Source organism: Daktulosphaira vitifoliae, unplaced genomic scaffold (assembly GCF_025091365.1).
Source record: "Daktulosphaira vitifoliae isolate Bord-2020 unplaced genomic scaffold, ASM2509136v1 Scaffold_4, whole genome shotgun sequence".
Taxonomy (NCBI): Eukaryota; Metazoa; Arthropoda; class Insecta; order Hemiptera; family Phylloxeridae; genus Daktulosphaira; species Daktulosphaira vitifoliae.
Window position 1 is genome coordinate 1,477,391 of NW_026099575.1, and position 22,704 is coordinate 1,500,094.

Here is a 22,704-nt window from a genome sequence, read left to right on the forward strand (position 1 = left end):
AACGTCCTACCACATGTTCAACAAACGAAAACGTTGAAAAAATTGACAACATCATTCAGCAAGATCGTCGATTAAGTGTTTTTTTTTGATTGAGCTGTAGCAGAGATGGTAAATATTGATAGAGAAAGTGTTCGAAAAATTTTAGTTGACAATTTAAATATGAAAAAAGTGTGGCTATAAAAATGGTCCCTAAAAATTTGACTATTTATCAAAAATTCAATCGCAAAGAAATTATTTATAAATAATATCATTACGTGTGATAAAACGTGGATTTTTACATATGATCCTGAAACTAAAAGGCAATCCATAAATTGGAAGACACCACCAACTGCCCCAAGAATGAAGAAAGCACGAATGAGCAAGTTGAAATTAACTGAAAACGATTGGCAACATTGTTTTCAAGAATTGCAGCGACGTATGCAACAGTGTGTTAATGCTGAGGGAAGGTACTTTGAAGGTGACAATCATTAAATTGTAAAGTTTCAAAAATAAATAACTTTTATTAAAAAAGTCTCGTTATTTTATTGTCACACCTCGTAGTAAAATTAATATCTTCTGAACTTCGCATCGAAGCTAAAACAATTATATAATTTTATTATTCCAGCATTGAATATTGAAATAATTATACTAACTAAATTAATAATAATAAAAAACTTTATCAGTGCATTTAAAAAATATTAATCAATATAATTAACTAAAGTTGAGTTAATTTTTTTGTAGTTTTAAAATGCAAAATTTTTTTTTTTTTTACGGTTGTATAATTTTGAGATAATTTATAAACTCTTAAAATTGAAAGATTTTATAAACTTTTAACGGTGATAGGTTCAATTACATTAAATTCAGATTCTTTGGACGTATAGATTACCATTATCAACCTAGAGAGAGATAAATATATTTATGAATAGACATAAAGAAACACGTACATCACAAAATCAATACCTTTTCAACTTTGCATCGAAGTCAAAACTTCAAAATTTACCAATTTATAACATTTTATATTTTGTGGGATTTATTTACTGGAAACGAAGGATTATTTTAAAAATTTTAAGGGTAATGTTTTCTATTAGATACAACTTTTGATCTTTTGACGTACTGTTGAATAAAATCTTTCCGATGAGTGCTGAGAAAAAGTGGTGAGAGACAAATAAAAGACACATAGTTCATAGTTAAATTAATAATTTAACAGCTTTTTATTGAAGCTAAAAAAATATGATAAAAATAAAGCCTTACTTTTTTTTTTTTAGTAAAATTATTCAGTAAATTAATTTTTAATATCTTGATGATTAAATTACATTTAAAAGTTGATGGAAAATCCTTAAAATATCTTTTATTTTATATAATTTTTGTCACGCATAATTTTATTATTTTTCATAACTTATATTATTAAAAATAATCATAAATTAATTTAATAGTTATACAAAAATATTTATTATTTAACAAAATTGATATTTTTGAAGGCAATGTCTTTAAATGAATATGATTTGTGATTTTTTTATGTATTGTTACAAAAATCAGCCCAATAAATGTTGATAACTTGTATTAATCGACAAAATAAAAGAAAAACGCATCATAGTAAAATTAATACTTCTTAGCTTTATTTCAAATCAATAATAGTCGTCCACTGCTGAATGTTACTACTGGCTATTATAATTTGTAAGCTTGAATAATTTTTTGTCATTGCGAACCAAAAGTTTAGAGTAAGATATTCCAAAAATAAGGAATTTATTACTAGTAAATATTTCAATATCATATATTTTTAAAACTTTAATCCTCACATGGTTAAATGTTTAACTGATCAGAAATATATCATATTTCGTAGGAAAATGTTCTTAATTCATTTTGAACCATTATATAATTAATATAAAATTCAAATAAAATGTTAAATTTCATAATATAAAGTTAAACTAAATAAGAAATAACATGGATAACACAAGAAAATTGTGTGTTTATATATTAATAAACACTTAAACACAAATACTTGTACAGTCACAATATTTTTTTTAATTCTTGGTTCGCAAAATACATTTTCATATAGAAAGTTACTAAATTGTTTTTAGCAATTACTGACATCAGTTGGGGCAGGTACATATTAAGGGTTTTATATATATAATAGGGTCGCTAATATAATTTTTCTATTAATATGCCTTTTTTCATTTTTTTTTTAATTGATATACCAAAATAGTTGTTTTAATTTAGAGAATACTTAAAATGTACACTTCTAAAACATGGTTCAGTATAAGTTTAGGCTACATTAATGAACGATTTTTGATTAATTAAAATTATTTTATACTGATTATTAATTTTTTGTACTGATTTCAAGTTTGTTAATAGATAATTTTTAAATTTGTTTTCTAATATACAGTGGGATTCACTTATTCTGAACTACTTAATTTATCGAAAAATAAAAACATTATTAACTTTTTATTGGTTTATTTAGTTCAATGTATCAATTATAAAAAAATTTATGTTGTTCTCTTAATATATAAGAGATGAACATATAATTAATTTTGAGTTACCATTTGAAAAATTAAAATTGACACCCTTATAAGGTATAAGGGATGAATATTATATTTCTTATATGGTTGATAAATCGAGAAAAACATTGAACTACAAGACACCAATAAAAATGACATTAATATTATTTTTATTTTTTGATTAATTAAGTGATTGATGATAAGTAAATCACCTATATATATATATTTTAAATAACTGCGATCATAGTTCATTGGTTAGCTGTTGAACATTTAGTTATTTATATTATCTACAGGAGTTTTGTTATAATATGTTTTGATTATACTAAAGAAGGTTGGCTAACTGTGTTGTATTTAGGAAGTTCAGTAGGTTGCTTATTGATTCCGGATCTGGTCTGAGAGTTATTTGGAGATGATGAGAAATTTGGTGTATGGATCTTTAAATTTCATATTTTGACATAGGTGAAAAAAAAAAATATTTTATAGCAAAACTAAAATTTTAATTATAATGATAATTTTTAAAATCTTAGGAATTATTTGTGTAACTTTTAATGACAAACTAATTTTTTTCAATTTAAAAGCTTATGGTGACAAAAAAAAAAAAAAAATTAATTCATTAGCATCCAATGATTAGATGAATAATTAAATTGTTTTTATGAGATATTGATTATAAATATTCAATATCATGCCATAAGAATTTGAAATAAAAAGCATTATCTGCAAAATAATTTTTTTATATTTTCTTTTTAAGTACACAATCTAGAAGTATTCTTGATAGACCATCAGATAGAGCTTTTGAGTATATAATAAAAATGTTAGTCAAATTTGAGTAGTTAAAATTTTTAGATGTAAATTTTTCTTTGCTATTAAGTCTACTAAAAAACTGGAAAAAATTTTGATATTTAGGGTCATGTTGGAATCACATTAACTAGTATTAATGCATGGTAGTTTTTTCACAGTGTATCCATCATAAACCTACAATAGTAGATAGAAATAATAAAAAACAAAGTTCCACAATTGTGAAACACACATAATTTTCTTTTTGTAAATACATAGACTTTTTATTTATTTTTCATAGAAATATAAAACATTAGTAAATAATATTAAAAATCTTTAATAATTCTAATTACTTAATATGGTTAGTTTGATGCCTGGTTCATTTAAAAATAAACTGATGTTCCATTAACATTTACACTATACTAAATTATACTACTTTACTGATAATTCTTATCATAATCTAAGACAGTGGTATAATAAGGGTTTTTATTTGATGACCCCTAAAATTTTTTGTTGTCATTAAAAAATTTTTCGTAGAAAAATACCACTTTTATAAACTTTAGTATTTTACTTATTAAAAAATGAAAAATATTTAATTATACATGAACTTAATATACATTTTTAACAAAGTTTTACTAGGTTCATTGGTTATGACGACACCCTCAAAGTTTCAAAGATTATTTTGAGATTCTTTGGGTAACCCCTTATTTAGTCACTTCACTGGTCTAAGTTTAATATTATGTTCATAGTGTTATAATTATTTGGATTAATTCAACTACTGACTACATGAATATCTTATAATATAAATTTCATGTAGCCAGTGACAATACACTTAAGGATTCATAAAAAATGACAAATTATGATTTTAATTATTATTAAATTATATTTAATAATAATTCATATCATTAAAATATTATTCAGTAATTTCAGTTAGTAAATTATGCAAAACAAATATTAGTTAATATCTATTTGGTAATTTATGAATCATAAATTTATTATGAATTAATAATATGGCTAATATTATTAATATCTAATATTTTAATTAATCCTATTATAATTATAAATAGTTCAAATAAGTACAAATAACTTTAAATAGTAAAATTATTAAGAATCAAAAAGTCTATATTCCGACATACTTGGTAAGCGTTATTACACTTAGAAAACTAAAAACCAAGATTTAATTATAAAACTTACTGGAATAACATCATTATAATAAATATCATTACAAACTAGCTTTGATATTATCATAAAATAACTAAGGTTATAAATATTAAAATTAAAAAAATAAAATATTCATTTTTCTTAATATCATTTGATAATTAATATTTAAATAAAATATTTCTATGGCGGGAATGTTTTATAGGTTAATATAAAAAATTATCATAATTATATTTCCTTTTTCAATAATAATGAAAATTTAAAAAGCAAATCGCTAAATAAACAAATAATAATTTAATATTTATTGGATAAGTTTCCTAAAATTCAATTTAATATTTTTAAGATAAAATAGATTTTTGTAATTATGTTAGATAGAGTAACCTCACTTTGAGTAACGGTTAACACTTCATGTAGCGTCATTTTAGAATCCCGCTAGGGAACTCAGTTGACAGTTCCGCCATCACATAGTATCTTGTACATTTCAGTTCCCGCTACAAATGTTTGATTATTTAGATTGTCAAATAACACAGTATCGACTGTATTTTAGTAGTTTGTGTTTGTTATTATCTGCCCATTTAAATATAAACTTGTAAGTTTGAGTTAAATACATGTACACATGTAAACTGTGCTGCTTACTTGCCTTTAGGTATGTATTACCTGTCTAATGCATTTTGTATTCTACGTATTATTTAAATATTTATTTTTAGATAGCGGCTTTATATACATTTCAAAATTTTGTTTCTGTCTATTAGAAAGAGATTCAAATTTGTTGTTTGAATATATAGAAGCATAAAAGTATTTTTCGTTTTAGGAGGCAATATGCCATTAATCATCCTTACACTATAACTTCATTTAAACAAATATATTATAATATATTATTTTGTTTTCAAGTCTATCAAAACAACAAATTTGTTCTGTTTGATGTGTTTGGAATAACTTAACATTAAAATTTATAAATCCACTTTTTGTTTATTATCCTAGCATATTAGTTGTTCAATTAAGTAATATTATGTCATCTATTTTAACTTTTTTGTCACTAATGGAAACCTTTTGTATGTACAATGCAGTGGTGTATTCAGAATTTTGTCATAGAGATGGATTAATATTTTGATGTATTAAATTTACTGAAAGAATGTATCAGTAGTTTATATAAACTAATAAATCCCCTTGCAACTCTCATAAAAAAAAGAAAAATTTTTGTATTAGATATAATGTATTACTAGATTAATATATTATAGATATTATATATAAAATGATAGTTTCGAGTTGGTAGCATGAAAGTATTTTGAGATCTGCATAATTATGTAATCATGGTTCTATGGTGTTAAAAGTATAGATTCGTCAATAATATAATACCAAGTTCAATAAGATGAGTTTTATTAGATTACTTTATTATAAATTAAGCTAAATTATATACATATTATAATCATATACATCAATTTATTAAAATACCTTCAACATTACAATATGTTTCAAGCGAGTATGTTTTAATCACTTAAAGTTACTTGGGTGACTAGGTAGTGAATTATCAAATTTTAAAATTCACTTTAGTAACACCATAGATATATGCTAAATTATCATATCTTATCAAAGCTTATACCACATTGGGTATAATCAGTTTTCTCTGGATTTAATTTAACCTTTATCATATGTGTCATGTGACATATATTATGACCAAATTCTATAAAGTATAGTCATTCACTATAATTTACAGATAAACATTTATTGTATAACCATATATAAATATTACCATATATGAATATTACGATGAAAAAAATTTAATATGAGAAAATATATATAATATTGACCATTTATCATAACATCAATATATTATAATCAGTGTATAATTTGAGTTTAACACGACTATTGGATGGGGGCTATACGTTCCTATGCCTGTTTTGGCTATGCCACTGATACAATGTAAATGCTATACTAATAAGCAAATTTTTATTTTGTTAATTTCTTAAGAAAGAAGGTTTATAATCACTTTCAATAAATATTACTATACTTAAAAATTTTAACTAGACAATAATTACTGTTTATCACCATGTGACAGAGAATTGTTCCATTTATTAATTAGATGTGTATTGAGATATTATAATTTAAAAGAATGGGCTAATATCATACTTATCAAGGTCGAATTATGTTTAACCTTTTAACTTATTGCTATTATTATTTTAGAAAAAATATAAAAAGTCCTAATATTATATTATATATAATACTACATTTCTATTTTGTTTTAACTGTATTTTTTTTAGATTGTAACCATGGAATTATGTGAAGCAATGAACACTGAAGAAGTCAATGTAAGTATTTTTTTTTTGATAAAAGTGTAATAGTTAAGTATTTTGAAATAAAACATAATTATTTATTTATAAATGGAACTGAAAATTTATAGGATTCTGATAATAAACCAAAGCTTGAAGACAACTTTGGAGGATTTGATATTGATGATGGTTTATTAATTGTTCTTGAAAATAAAAAAAAATGTAAGTATTGTAAAAGTAATTGGATTTTATAAATTAATTATTCTAGTTTTCATAAAAATGTTTTAGCTGTTGAAGTCGAACTGAATAAAGTTAATGATGAACCAATGGAAGTTGACAAAGTATCAGAGAGTCCATTATTAGTGAATAACAATAATGTTAACCAAAAAAATAAACCGAAATTAAATTGTAAGTTGAATTTTTAAATAACTATTGGATGTAATTTAAAGGTAGAAAAAAATACAGTTAAAGAAACTGAGTGTTATATTAAGTATTTTTATATATAGGTTGGGTTGGGTTTTTATCAATTAAGTATAGTTCATAATTTAACATCTTAATGGGTTACACTAAATTATGTTGTTATATTTATGAACGGAAAAACTTGTGATTGAATTAGACTAAAAATTTGTTAGTTACGTAATGTGTTTTAAGTACTCTAAAAATTAATAAATGTAAGAATAAATTACCTTTAAAATATCATTATGAATCCTTCAAATTAGTTATTTAATATTAATAATATCATTAAGCTTGTAAAGCTTTATTGCAACAAGTACAAAAATTAATTTTATATGATTAAAAAAAAAAAATAATTTTTAAAATATTTTTAGAATAGAAATTGTTTTTTAAACTCTGTTTTGCTAGTTAAGTTAAATAAAATTATTAAAAAAAAAAAAAAAGTGAATAAAATTTATTTTTCATTTTTTACAATAAAATGTTTTATGTAGTAATATCACATAATTTTTGAAAAAAGAATAATCTCGAATTGTCCTCTAAAACTTTTTTGCATTATTTATTTATTTTTTTTTATTAACTTTGATTTTTTTTTTTTTGTTCAAGTATATTACTTAAGCTTTAATTTAAGATATATATAAAAATGTCAGTATTTCTGGAACATTTTCAAAAATTAAGTTGAAAAAGTTAATTTTTTGTGAAAAAGTCATTTTGAATCCCTCCCTTAAAGCAGTTAAAGGGTCAGATTTATAAAAAAAAATGTACAAAATGATAGGTAATTATTACACATATCTATAAAAAAAAATTATTTTGATTTGATCAATTTTAATAAAGTTATGGCAGTTTTAAGTAAAAAATTTGAAAAAGGTAGAAAATTACCGATTTTTGAATTTGTAATTTTTTTTGGAGATTTCCCCCATTAACGGGGAATGAGAAAAATGTTTTCAATTTTTGAGGGTAATGTCATCAACTAAATATGATTTGTGATATTTTGACATATTGTTGAAAGAAATGGTTTCAGTGAAAGCTCAGAAAAGTGTTAACAGACACAATAAAAAAAAATAGTAAAATTAACACCTTTTCAGCTTTGCATCGAAGCTAAAAAATAATGAGTGATTTCTTTTTTTAAATAACAATTTTTACCACTATTTTATTTCATAAGTTAAGTTAAAAGTACTCTATATTGAAACAGGGGAAATAATTGCTTGAAATGTTTAGAGTTGTATCCACGTGTTCAGTTATGAGCTGACAAGGATACATCTGTACACATTTCAAGCAATATGACAATCCTCAAAACCTTTACAACTTTCATTAGGGACATGATTTTATTTTGAATGAAATTAACAACAATACATAAACTTGATTATTATTCTTTTAATTTCTCTTGAATATTTGTGACTTATTTTTATTTTTATTAAGATTAATTTACTAGATTTATTAAAATAATATGTTGTGTAAAAAATTATGTTTATCATTAAATATTAATTGTTTCACTTTTAATTTAAAAAAAAACATTAATTTATTGATATATTTTTTATATATTTTTTTTTAGTACTATCACCTGAATCTTCTGGTACTAAGTATGAACGTAGTGCTAATAAAAGATTAAAAAAAGAAAATTCACGAAATGGACCTAGTGAAAATTTGGAGACTAGTAATTTACAACTTGGCTTAGGTAAATAACTAAATTATTGCATAAGTAATTATTTTCAGTTTCAGTATACCAAATACAAGATGATTATTATAGTAGTAGTTTTACTATAGTTCCATAAAGCTATTAAATCCATATATCAGAATTTTATGTTTTGCATAATGATTTAAGGGAAATGGTGTATTAATTAAAACTCACATTTATTATTAATAACATAATATGTTATTTATATATTATATAAATTTGTTTGTGAGTTCTTTGAAAAATATTCTTTACATATTTATTATTCTACAATTTTTTCCATTGTTTTTATCAGAATATAATAAATTTTAATCTTACCGTCACTTGACTTTATTGGACAATATATAAATCTTTTATCTTATCAAATCAGACTTAATTTCATTGTTTACCAATAATTATAGTGTTTAATTATTTTGCTTCATTAAATCAAAATTTAAATAGTATATATCTATAAAATATAGATATATACTAGGGTGGTCCTTATTTTGCAAGTTTGAAAATTTAATACCTAGTGATCAGAATTCTTTTCTATACAGCATCCAGAATATATTGTAGAATTTTGAGCGTCCTATATCAACCTTTTTACATGCCAAAAGAGGTTGAACATTGACAAAAAGATGTAGAAATTTAGTTTTTTTGTATATATCATTTTATAATAAAAATTGATCACTTGTGGCTAATTAATTTTACTTATATCATTTTAATTACTATAAATAGAAAAAATTCCACAGAATTAATAATGTAAAAAAAAAAGTGTTTACGAATTTTTTGTAACATTGATTGTTCAATGTCACAACTAAAAAAAACTTTTTAACTTTATTTTCCGTGAAAATTTTTTGGTCTAACGTTTTTCTTTATAAATATTGCAAATACAAAAATATTGCATCTATGAAAATATTTTCAAGTATATGTATAAAAAAAAAAAATTAAAAACTTATTTTATTTTATACTACAATTTCACTATAAAAATTAAAAAAAAAAATATGAATATTTCAATATTATTGTTTAAATATGATTTTTAAACTTCAATTTATTGCAGTGAAAAATGCTTTATTAAACTGGCTTAAGTGAATTTTTTTCTGTACGAACGACCTATATAATAAATAAATTATTAATTAATGAATAATAATAGAGAGTATAATAATAATTGATTTTCTAAATAATTACATGTTAAGTGTATTGTTGTTGATTTTCATTTTTAGTAAATTTTGTTCTGCTGCTTCATTAACTATAGCTAAGCCTTTACAAATATTTTTTCCATTGATATAATGTTCATTTGTGCTCCAACATTATGATTTTTCATTTAAAAAGGTTTGAAACCTTTGGAAAAATTGTTTTGAATTCGGTGATAGTTAACTAAAAGGGAAGTCTTTGTTTAAAAATTTGTAATATTGTTAGTTTTTAAAAATTTTTTTTTTTTTTTGAGAATCTGCTTTAAATTCTACATCTTTTTGTCATTTATTTATGCCCATGGTTTTGTTGCCCATTCATCTCTTTATATCTAAATGAATATTATTGTCAAAAATAGATAATACTGAAGTTTTCTCTCCAAGGTAAACCATAAATGGTTTACAATTTTTTTAATAGCTAATTCAACTACTTGTGTACCATCAGATCTCTATTCATTGTGGGCTTTTAAGAATTAAATATCATTACATGAAGTTTCAATAGCATTGGTGCTATAAACTAAAATTTTACATAGCATTTTACAACAAAACAACATTATTTTTAACGATTTTAATTCAAATAGAATGAGATGACATTGTTTTATGAACATGAATATTTTAAGGTAATAAATAGCTTTACAAATCCATCTAGCCAAATGGTAAGTGCCTGGTTTTCGAAAAATAATGCCTTTAGGTGGTATCCCACCTAAAAATGTCAACTACAATAATTTTATTGGTAGATTTCCATTTAAAATGTTTATACAAAATGTTAAAATATCATCTGTTACACCTTGTAATGTATTTTTGATCTCTATATTACTAGAAAATAAACAAAAATTTGTTTAATCAGTTTCATTCATTTTACCAGTTTTTAATTTTTTTAAAAATAGTGATCAGGACCAGCCGTAGCTATTAATTTAGAGTAAAAAAAATATAGCTTGTAAAATTATCTTAAACATATGATGTCGACATGTAAAAAAAAATTAAATTAATTTATAAAGTCTAAAAAATATATAAGAACTATTTAAATGACCACTATTAGAAGTCATTGTATCAAATATAAATACCTGAATTTTTTCAAAATCTCTCAATCTCTTAGAGTGTCATAAACAGCAGATGCAATCTGACTACTTTTTTCTGATGTTAGTCCAGGTACTCCGAGAAGTTGTTTAGTATTCGGAGTTGTAATAATTATTGGTAACCTGTCAACAATTTCCATATTAGTTAAATTAGGAGAATTTTTTTTAATCTCAATGAAATACTACAAAAGAGAAATTTAAAGAAGTACATCTTTTTCTAATATCAGTGGTTATTTAACTTAGAAAATATTAACAGCACCTTTTTATCAAACTATAACTAATCACATAATCATTTAAATCAATATTAAATGAGTCAGCAAAGGCTGTAATTAAATGTATTGCTTTTCTGTCACTGACCTATTCTCATCTAAGACTGATTCTAACCGCTCGTAATTAAGTCTTAATTGCCTTTTTTTCTTTTTATTGGAAGTGGTTCTATAAGTTATCATTTTCATAATTTTTGTCATCAGAATAGTGGTCTGGTTTTTCAGTCTGATCAAAATTCAAATTACGAGTTAGGCTTATTTAAGAGTAGTTCATACATTGAACATAAATTAAGCCTATATTAAAAATATTAACAATTTAAAAATAAAAAATATATAATTCAAAAAGCCACTAAAAAATTACTAAAAAATATTAGATATATATTTCGAGAACAATCTTACTATTATCAAACTTAAATACATACTGACACCTCAAACGAAAAAAAAAACCCTCTTATATACCCGTTATCATCTAGTGATGTTATTGCTAAGTAATATTATCAAATTATGCCAGTTTACACAAGATAATGAACTTTTCAGTAGACCAAGATCACAATTAATTAAATTGTTCTTATTTTTGGAATTCTTATTTTCTGTGATGATATTTTCAAATTCTAATGATACTTAGACAAACTTTGGAAAAAAAAATTACCCTGTAGCCTATAGAAAATTTTTAACTTAACTTTCTGGATGTTGCTTGTACTAAACTGATTATTAATCAGTCAACTTTTATTTAGCTTATTCTTCATTTGATAGTATAAAATACCTTTATCTTTTATTTTTATTGATGTTTAGAGTTAACAACTCCAACTTTCAATCTTACTTCTACACCTAAGAACAGAAAAAGTATTGGAAGAAAAGCAAATGTTGACATAAGTGATCCTATTTATAGACTTCCGTTTGAATTTGGTAAGTAAAAATTTAGATAAGTTCTTAAAATGTTTTTCCATTATTTTTAATTTTAGGTTGGAAAAGAGAATTAGTATATAGAACCATAGGGGAAACTGCTGCTAATAAATCTAATAGAAGTGGTGATGTTTATTATTACTCCCCAAGTAATAAAAAACTTCGATCACTACGAGAAATTCAAGAACACTTAGATACAATTGATAATAGTTCTCTAACTATAGAAAGTTTTACATTTTTAAAACAACCATTAGGCTTAAATGACAGATCTAAAGAAATAATAAGGGATGCAAACACTAAATTTTCCAAGGTAACAATTTATTAACACATTTTATTTTTAAAATAAAGTTAAATTATTGATATATATATTTACAGGAAGATTCGTTTGTTAGTGTTTCTATGAAATCTAAAAAGACAAAAACTCCTTTACGACAGTCACATGATCATGAGTTCTCAGATGATGAAAACAATAAATCATCTAGCAAGATGAAAATTTTATTTAAAAATGTCAAAGGATCCAGAGCAAAAACCAAAAAAGAAAAAGGTATTTAATAGTTAAGAATTATTTTATTATTTTTATTTGTAAAATAGTATGAGTGTCTTAATACAATATTATCATTAGAGTTTTGATTCTTATGCACTCCACTTTTAATCATTTTATATATATCTATCAGTTTCTTTATGTTTAGTGATTTGGTATGAGCTCAAAAACTTTCTATTCATTTTGGAAAGTGGCTTAAACTTTGCCCTAGGAATAGCAAACAAATTTATACAACAGTTTTATAATTTCTCTGTGAATTTACAATACAAAATATTAAATATTAATTTTATACAAATTTAATTTAAATAATATGTATTTATTAATATAATAATTAATAAATAATACAACTTGTAATCAGAATGTAATTTAGGAGTTGATTTAATAATAATTTAACAATTCCTTTTAAAAATTAAATATTATCTACAGATTTTCACTGAAGCATTTTTTACTATAGTGATTTTAATTACTATTAAATACTATCTATTTGTTCCAAATTATTTGCCATATCTCCACTGTTCTCGGTTTTTATGTTTTAATTTTAAAACATCTTAATTTACCTACATTTTTGCAAAATATCTAAATATTCTCTTGACCATAAAATGTACAATTTTATGCAATGAAAACTTCTTCCTATAAATTTCTTGTTTTAATAATTGTTGACATTCCTTACTACCACCAAACTGCGTACCCTTAATAAAATTATGAAAATCTGGACTCTAGTCATCTTAGTAAATTAAAAATTTTATAATTTTATCATATATTTACATTATACTAATAATATAGGTCACTTACACTTAAAATTTATTTCATTATCTCAAAATTAATTAATTTTATCTTAGCTAATATAGAAACTGTGAACACCTCATTATCAACTCCAGAGTATATTGATGAAGATTGGCAAGCAATACAGTCCAGTGTTACATCTTCTCCATTGAAAATTAATGATACAGAACCTAAAAATTCTATCATCAACAAAAGACGGTATTTTAATTAATCATTTTTATTAATTTTAAACAATTTTTGGCTTATTAGTTTGCTACATTGGCTTTACTTGTATAATGCAAAATTAAGGGGTTGTTTCCTTACACTTCCTTCATTATCCTTCCTCGTTCAAACCATATACGTGAATGGATAAATTAGGTTGTCAGTATCAGATGGAGAAGTTATAATGCAAGCTCCATGTGGTTTACGTTGTCCAAATAGTGATGAACCAGCTACTCTAATGTGTGCACAATGTTTGGTCTATTATCATCCAGCGTGTGTTCATTTAAATCCAAATCTTAAAATTGTTGGTTATGTTTGCATTGTAAGTATTTATTGGTTTAAGTAAATTAAGTATTATTGTAAAATTATAAAAATTATATCAAATGATGATTTGATAGAATTGTCGATCATCTGTAAATCAAAAATATAAGCGTTCTCAACCATCACACACAATTATTGTTGGTGCATCTGAACCAGAGAAATTGCGTATTGAACCTATACGAATTCGTCAAGTTCAACAAACAACAAATAGTCCTAATTTTTTTATTGATCGAACTCCAAAATTTGAAGAGTCCTCTCATGAGTCAATTGATATAAATTCTACAGAAAATAATAGTAAAACTAATACAGTCATTTGTCAAGGAGCTAGTTACAAAACTGCTATGGTAGATGATAGTTTTCAACAACAATATGTTTATGAAATGAAACAAACAAGAGGTCCTAGTTTAATGACTTGTGTTGTTCAAGAACCCAAATTTTTAGATGAGTAAGTAAAAATAGTTTTTGTCATACATGAAGGTAAATGTTATTTTGACCAGGCACACAAAAGCATTGGTCATTAGTCTTTTCATTTGAAACAGTAAGTTTATTTATATCTGTTTTTAACTATTTGATTATGTTTTTTTTTCAGATATCAGCAGAAAATCTACATCCTTGATTTCCTCTCCACCCCTATTTTTTTTTTAATTTAATTAATATGTTATATATTTTTATACCTTGATTTTAGCATATTCAAAACTAATGGTTTTTATATGTGCCTGGTCGAGAATAAAGTTTATAAACCCTTCTTTAAAGTTTAAAAAATATAATTATTACATTTTATTAACATAATAACGTAAATTAACTAAACTATTTATAATTATAGAAATTCTGAAATTAATGGAACACTTACTGAACCTTCTCATCCAATGGCATCTATGCAATCATTTAATTACATGGTAAATGCTATGAGACATGTTTTTAAACATTTAAAAACACATGAGCTTCTATCAGCATCTAGAGTGTGTACAGCTTGGAATATTATAGCAATGAATAGACTTTTGGTAATTAAGTTATAAAAATTAAATAATGACATGTTCAATATTTCAATTTAACATTATAAATCTTTACAGTGGCAAAATGTGCGCTTGAAAAATTCAATGGTTTATGATTGGGAAAAGTTTGTAAATACCATTGATAATTTAGGAACCATATCATTGGATACACGTCGTATGCTCATACCAACAAAAACAGATGATTTTGAAAGTTTTTGGCTAAAATTCTCTGCATCTATAAAAAAAGCTAAAAAACTGAGAGTTATTGAACTTTATAGATGTCCAACTCATGTCGTTGAAGATGCTATTTATGCATTACCACAACTTGCTGTATTAAATTCTACTTCAATAAAGTAAATCCTATAAAATTAATTTAATTATCCATTTATTAGAGATATAAAAGATTTTAGTTGAACCAGAGAATTGGTAGAAAGCATTAGAGTATTCAAAGATATATATTTATAAAGTTGTATTTAAAGCAGTCATTTAAAAAACAACAACAATATTTTTTAATGAATAAGATATAATTAGACTATAAGTCTGAAAATATTATTTAGATAAAAATTATTTAATAATTTTCAATATTAATATACAGTGCAGGATTGTTGTAAAACATATTAAAAAAAAACCCTATTTAAAAAATAAGTTAATTGTTAACAATATTTAAAATGAGCCATGAGACCATTGAAAATTTTTAATTTTTGGTGTTATAAGCACGCTTAAAACATAACAACCATAATACAGGATGATCATTTTTAATTTTTTTCATAAAGAGAAAAAATATTTGGTTCAAAATATTTTATAATGTTTAAATAAATATTAATTATTTTAATTAAATATTATAAATTTCAAAATATCAAATAATTTTGTTTTTCATCCCTTCTGGGACAATAAACCTACTTAAGTTATTAATATAAGTATTATTATTTTTGACTCAATGACATGATAGACAGAAAAATTACAAAAAATTGTATTATTATCATTTTTTTATTCTTTTTATTTTTGTAGTGCTAAAAGAGAATTTGACAACATTTATGATATAGTTTTTTGAACCAATTACTTTTTCTCTTTACAAAAATGTAACATTTTTAATAGTTTTAAGAAAATAAACATCTAAAATCTATTACTTTATATACGAGTTCTTATTTTATTATACCCCTGTATTTTAATTACATATTACCATAACACCATTTTAATTTTAGTTATGCCATGTACTCAGACTTGGTAGGTCCATTGTGCTTACTTTCTACCAAATTATATTAATTTGGTTTCTTTACATAAGTGTTTACACCTTAGTTTTATTGCTATTGTTAAATATCTAATACTATATTTAGGATGTTTTACTAGGTTTTCACTTATTTATATTCAAATAAAATAGTCCTATCACTGTCAAAATTAAGTATCTTTTTGAGTTTTAGGTTTTTGATATATTCTTTTTTGGGAAATAGTAAATGTATTAATATTATATAAATAATGTAAAATATGTTTTTTAAGGAAATAAAGTAATTAAGTACTCAGAAAATTAAATTAACTTTAAAACTTTTACTAATTATAATTAGTAGTTAATAATTATTAATTATTAAAATTAATTTATTCAAAAATCTCATTTATTTCATTGATATACTTTTAATTATTATATTTTAACACAAAATTTTATCATGGTGTTTATTTAAAAATCTAAGTGCATTCATATTTTAATATTTTGAAATTTTATCTATTAATTTAATAATTATGATGTCATGTTGAATTTTTAATTTTAGAAATCCTCACTTAATTAAAGAAGCAAAAAATTCTGTTGAGTTTATGGCATTAAGTCTGAAATATTTAGGCCAAATGACCAATCTAACTGAAATAAGATTAAAAGGATTAAGTGGAATAAAATTAACAACAATTTCATCCATGGAAAATTTAGTTAATTTGAAAACTTTAGTAAGTATTTTACTATTAACTTTTGCAAAATTTGGAGAGTGATATGAAAAAATTTACATTTGCAAAAAGCCACTAAAGTAGAGTAACATTATTATTTAAAAATAAAAAGCGGCGAACCATGGGTTTTACTTGGTAATATTTGTGCATTACAAATTATTAAATTACCTAATTAAATAAAAATAAAAAAAGCTGTAGTATAGTGGGACATGATATCTGAAAGCGATTATAATCAGTATCATAAAAGATGCTTCGATGCAAATCTGTAGATAGTGTTTAATTTTAAGAAATTGGTGGATTATATCAAAAGCAAAATTATCTCCTATTTTTTGTAATACTTCAACTGCCATTTGCACATAGAAAATAGGTCATTTTTTTTTTTTGAACTACTAGTACATAAAATAAGATTTATTTTAACGTATATTTAAAAGACGCATCATTCCCAGAACATTTTCAAAAGTTAAGTTAAAATAGTTCTACTTATACAAATTTTTAAGTTACCCAAAATCTTTTTTTAACTTTGAAGAGGCAAAATAATCAAAATGAGTATAAATTATTATTTAATGTAAGTTAGATTCATGTAAATTTTTTATTTATTGGGGTACTCATTACTATGGCAAACTCTTATAAGGCATTTTAAAATAAATAAACAAAAATTGAACACGAAAATAGCACACAGAAGTTAAGGTGTCAGAACAAATTTTTTTTCTATTTATAGTACACGATAAGCTTTAATTTGATATATCTTTAAAGGACACAGTATTTCCGAAACATTTTCTAAAGTTAAGTTCAATAAGAAGTTGAGTTTTGTAAAATAGTTGCTATTTTAAATCCTCCCTGTGAGCAGGTTAAGTGTTACAATTTCAAAAAATTATGATTACGAATGAAAGAGAAATATCTAAGATTTCAATAAAAAAAAAACCCAGCACAGGGAGGGCGCGGCATAGTGGTGACGTAGCATAGTTGGATCAAGTATAATGATATCTGACAGTGATTAAAATCACAATCATAAAAAAAGCTTCGATGCAAATCTTTAGATAGTATTTAATTTTAAAAATTGGTGGATTATTCCAAAAGCTACATGATCTGCTATTTCCTTATTTATATCCTGATTAAGATAAAGTATGTCGAATGAAAAAGGGATATACATATTATTTCATAACAAAATTATGTTGATCCATACACTTTTTAATATGTTATAGCATTATAAAGTAAAAAATGTAAAAAATAAAATCGAGAATTTTTACACAAAAGTAGCATTTGGTAGCCATTTTCATTGTGAAGATAAAATAAAGTCCGAAATTTTTTTTTTACATAATAAAGTAGATTACATTAGCTTTAATTTAATATATATAGAAAAGTGTCAGACTTCCCGGAACACTTTCAAAAGTCAAGTTGAAAAAGTTGTCATTTTAAATCCCCCCTATGGGCAGGTAAAGGGTCAGATTTTTAAAAAAAATAATATTGATTTGGTTATTTTTAAAAAAGTTATGGCAATTTTAAGTAAAAAAAATGATGTATCAACACAAATTTTTTTTTTCTAAATGCCTATTTATTAGGTTTATATATACCTCTTTAATTTAACATACTTTTTATTTAAATTAGACAATTTTCTTTAAACGGGGGGCTTTCAAAATTTAAAAAATACGTATAAAAATTAAAACTTTTCAACTTAACTTTTGAAAATTTTCTGTAAATACTTTAAACATATGTCATTATTGCTTACAATAAATACTATAAATTTAAAAAAAAAAAATTTGTCCCGACACCTTTTTTTCTACAGGAAAATGGCCGTCGAATTTAACGAAATTTATAATTTTTATGTAAAAATCACTGTTATATATGAAATATTTTAATACTTAAAACTGCCATAACTTTTTGAAAAATGAACAAATTAAAATTATTTTTTTGTATATTGAAACCTTAAATATTTTTCTTTCATTTGATATAATTTTTTTGAAAATCTGACTCTAAACCTGCCCGCTGGATGAATTCAAAAAAATTTTTGTACACAAGTTAAGCTTTCTCAATTTTTGAAAACACTTTGTTATTTTTAAGCTTTTTAACTAAAACCTCAATCTTTTTGTATCTCTGTATCTCTATCTATTTTTTCTATATAGCAGTTCATATTTAGATGTAAATCATGTGCTACTGTGGGTGATTAAAAAGTATTCGAAAATTTTTTATAAAATTATTTATGATTAGTTTTTCTTTTGTGATCGTGCTTCCTGTATTATTCCTTTTTGTGGCTTCAAACAAACGTTCTTTTCCCCTATCATTTTGAAAAACTTCTTTGTATTTAATGTTTCTATTTCTTCTTTTACGTAGATATTAGCTTCGATGCGAAGCTGAGAAGGTATTGGTTTTACTAAGATGTGTTTTTTTTTTTTTTTTTTGTGTCTGTTACCACTTTTTCTCAGCTCTCACCAAACCGATTTCTTTCAATGATATGTCAAAAGATCACAAATCGTATCTAGTCGAAGACATTACCCTCAAAAATTGAAAAAAATTCCCTCGTTCCCCGTAAATGGGGGAAACCTCCAAAAAAATTACAAATTTAAAAATCGCTAATTTTCAAAATTTTTTCAATTTTTTTTAATTAAAATTGCTATAACTTTTTTAAAAATAAACATATCAATATAATTCTTTTTATTTATAGATGCATGATGTCATTACCTATCATTTGGTATATTTTTTTTATAAATCTGATTTTTTACCTGCCTACAGGGGGGGATTCAAAATGACAACTTTTTCACAAAAAATTGACTTTTTCAACTTAAATTTTGAAAGTGTTCCGGAAAGTCTGACACTTTTATATATATCTTAAATTAAAGCTAATGTAATATACTTTATCATGGAAAAAAAAAATTTCGGACTTTATTTTATCTTCAAGGTGAAAATGGCTACCAAATGCTATTATTGTGTGAAAATTCTCAATTTTATTTTTTACATTTTTAACTTTATAATGCTATAACTTATTGAAAAGTGTATTGATCAATATAATTTTTTTATGGGAAATACTATTTTTTAATAATCCCTTTTTCATTTGACATACTTTATCTTAATCAGGATATTAATAAGGAACTAGCAGTTTATGAAGCTTTTGGAATAATCCACCAATTTTTTAAAATTAAACTATCTAAAGATTTGCATCGAAGCGTTTTTTTTTTATAGTGATTTTAATCACTGTCAGATATCATTATACTTGATCCAACTATGCCACGTCACCACTGTGCCGCAACCCCCCTGTGCTGGGTTGGTTTTTTTCTTTTCCTTATGTTTTATTGGTCAATATTCTCTGTGTTCCATATTTTCTTACACACTTGCTGATGAGTTTTGCAGTGTCTATTTCTTCAGTTCATTTCTTTCAACCATTATTACAGGTATTGTTGAACCAATTTTCTTTAAATACATTCCTAAAATCTGTTGCACGATTAATGACTATTTTCAAATCATATTAATTCCTGTATTATCTTTTATTTGATTTATATCAATATTTTGTAATTCATGTGAAAATTTCTCTATATAACTATCATCTATTGTAACATTATTCCATTTTTGTATATTGAATTTCAGTGTGGCTTTCGTTTTCTCTAGGTTCTATTTTGTTAACCATCTTAGATTAAATTAAGCATACACTGAGTAGTGGTCAGCTACTCTATAAGTTGTCACTATATCTCCTGTTAATAAATATGTGGTCAATTCGATTATATATCCCTCAATTAGAGATTTCCAAGTGTATTTGTGTATGATTTTTCTAGAAAAGTACATATCAATCATTCTTCAAGGGTATGAAGTATATCACTCTGGTTACATTTCTGTTATATTGTAAAATGTCAGGTTCTAACTGTCCTATCTATGTGCTTTCTCCCAACCTTCACTTTCTTATTATCTGCTATCATCTTAATATACAGTATAATAATAAAACTTCATAGGTTTTTTAACTATGAGTTTTTTTATAAGGTTGCGTTGTTGTCTCTACATCAGAGTACACTGATTCACCAACCTAAAGAGTCTTTCAACACCCAGATGGTGGGAATGTCAGCATGGCTATTGCAAATATATTTTGTAGTCTATTGGGCAAGGTTTCACAAAGACTGGGAGCCTTTACACTTGTACATCTGTAACCAATTAAGGCACTTTATACGGCTTTAGTATAACTTAAAAGTGAAACAATTAATTTACTTAAAAAAACATAATATCAAAAAAAAATCATACACCTAACTTACAGAGAAGAAATTTGTTTACATATTAACTTTAGCTTGGAGTACAATACTTAAGTATTCTTTTTAAATAAATAAATAAATAATTATTTTTTAGTCATTAACTTCAATCAAACAATTTCCAAAAGATATTTGTAAAAGTTTGGATTCGGTTTCAACAAGTCTAGAGTTTTTGGAAATTGGTGATTGTGACTGCATGCCACATGATTTTGCAACATCATTAAGAAAATTTATTAATTTGAGATCTTTAAGACTAGAAAATTGTTGTGGACGGTGGGATACATATGCTCAATCAGTTTTCAGTGCTATTAGAAGTTTAGAGAAGCTTAATATTTTGGAACTTATTAATATAGAATTCAGTAATTGTGTAGAAGATGAATTAGAAAAATGTGATGGAATTCGAGGATTACTCATCATTCCGGCTTATGTTAGTCAAGTAAGTGCCATAAAATAGTAAGAATTTGTAACCTTTTTTTTTTTTTTTATTATAAATTTTAATTTCAGTCTGCTACAACTAATTGTCACTTAATTGATTGCCTCAAAAAACTGTCTGGAACATTGACACATTTAGTTTGGGGATTAACTCATGAACTTCTAAGAGTAACAGATCTATTTATCACTCAATATCAACAAAATCAACATACAATAGGTTACAATTTAGAATTGTCTCATACTAAAGAAACTTCAAATAATATACCAATATTGAGAACAAGAAAAATGAGGCAAAAACCAGGGGAATTAATACTGGAGAAAGATAAAGAAAAAGACAAACAAGACAATGTTGACATATTATCAGTTCCTGCTCTTGAAACATTATTAGAAAATATGATGATTGGCGCCAAAACTAAAGTGATCAAAGTTCCATTTTCTGCTACAACTAGAGTATATTTAGCAGAGCAGTTTAGTGATCTTTAATATACTTGAATCTTAAATATTAGAAATTTTGTCCATTTATTTAAAAATGTAGAATTAAATAAAAAATATAATTGTATGCTATTATTTGAGCAATTGTCTCAAAATTATTATTATCAGTTAATATATTTATAAATATGGATTCTTACAATTTTCGTGTATTTTTTCTTTCTATTTTTGTAAATATAATGTGACTTTAAATTAAATTTATAACTTGATTGTTATTATACCAATATTTAACTCTAATAATTTTTGTTTCAATTCAGCCTTAAATTTGAAATTAATAATCTAATTATAATATATGTACATGACATTATAATTGAAAGTGTCTTATTTTATGACTTAACTTTTTTACAATGTTCTTTGATCTACAATGTAAATTTAGTGGATTGCTATGTTTTGGTAATAAAAGGTTATACAGTTTTGTAAAAATCGTGTCATATTTATATGCTATTGTATATGATTTAAAAATTGCCTTTTTGGTAACATAAAAAAAATTGTAATACAGGAGACTGTTTATCATAACTCACTTAATTACTTATAAAATTAAAATAATTTTGGTAATATTTTTTGTTTTTATTAGTTACGTTTTTGTA

The 22,704-nt window shown here is 23.9% G+C and overlaps 1 protein-coding gene across 7 annotated transcripts; it reads left to right on the forward strand.

Moving 5' to 3' along the window:
• The first annotated feature begins 882 nt into the window (after window positions 1-882).
• On the forward strand, window positions 883-22,674 carry LOC126903861 (uncharacterized). 7 transcript variants are annotated; one of them, XM_050682387.1, is made up of 16 exons: window positions 883-1,050; window positions 6,665-6,712; window positions 6,805-6,895; window positions 6,962-7,081; window positions 8,676-8,798; window positions 12,099-12,212; window positions 12,269-12,519; window positions 12,585-12,753; window positions 13,590-13,731; window positions 13,891-14,056; window positions 14,133-14,500; window positions 14,879-15,056; window positions 15,126-15,400; window positions 16,808-16,976; window positions 21,294-21,632; window positions 21,701-22,674. In XM_050682387.1, the coding sequence occupies exons 1-16, from the start codon at window positions 898-900 to the stop codon at window positions 22,109-22,111; spliced, it is 3,117 nt and encodes a 1,038-aa protein (XP_050538344.1). In that variant the 5' UTR covers window positions 883-897; the 3' UTR covers window positions 22,112-22,674. The 7 variants fall into 7 exon arrangements, with proteins under 7 accessions (XP_050538344.1, XP_050538345.1, XP_050538350.1 ...); XM_050682388.1 differs by having other exon boundaries at window positions 13,599-13,731; XM_050682390.1 differs by lacking the exon at window positions 883-1,050 and adding an exon at window positions 1,109-1,133.
• The last annotated feature ends 30 nt before the right edge of the window (window positions 22,675-22,704 follow it).

Excerpts from the sequence above, each read along its gene's own strand:
- LOC126903861 (XM_050682387.1), top strand. The coding sequence starts at position 898 with ATGAATAGACATAAAGAAACACGTACATCACAAAATCAATACCTTTTC. Across the intron at positions 6,896-6,961 it reads TCTTGAAAATAAAAAAAAAT|CTGTTGAAGTCGAACTGAAT; the intron begins GTAAGTATTGTA and ends AAAATGTTTTAG. Across the intron at positions 14,057-14,132 it reads TTGTTGGTTATGTTTGCATT|AATTGTCGATCATCTGTAAA; the intron begins GTAAGTATTTAT and ends ATGATTTGATAG.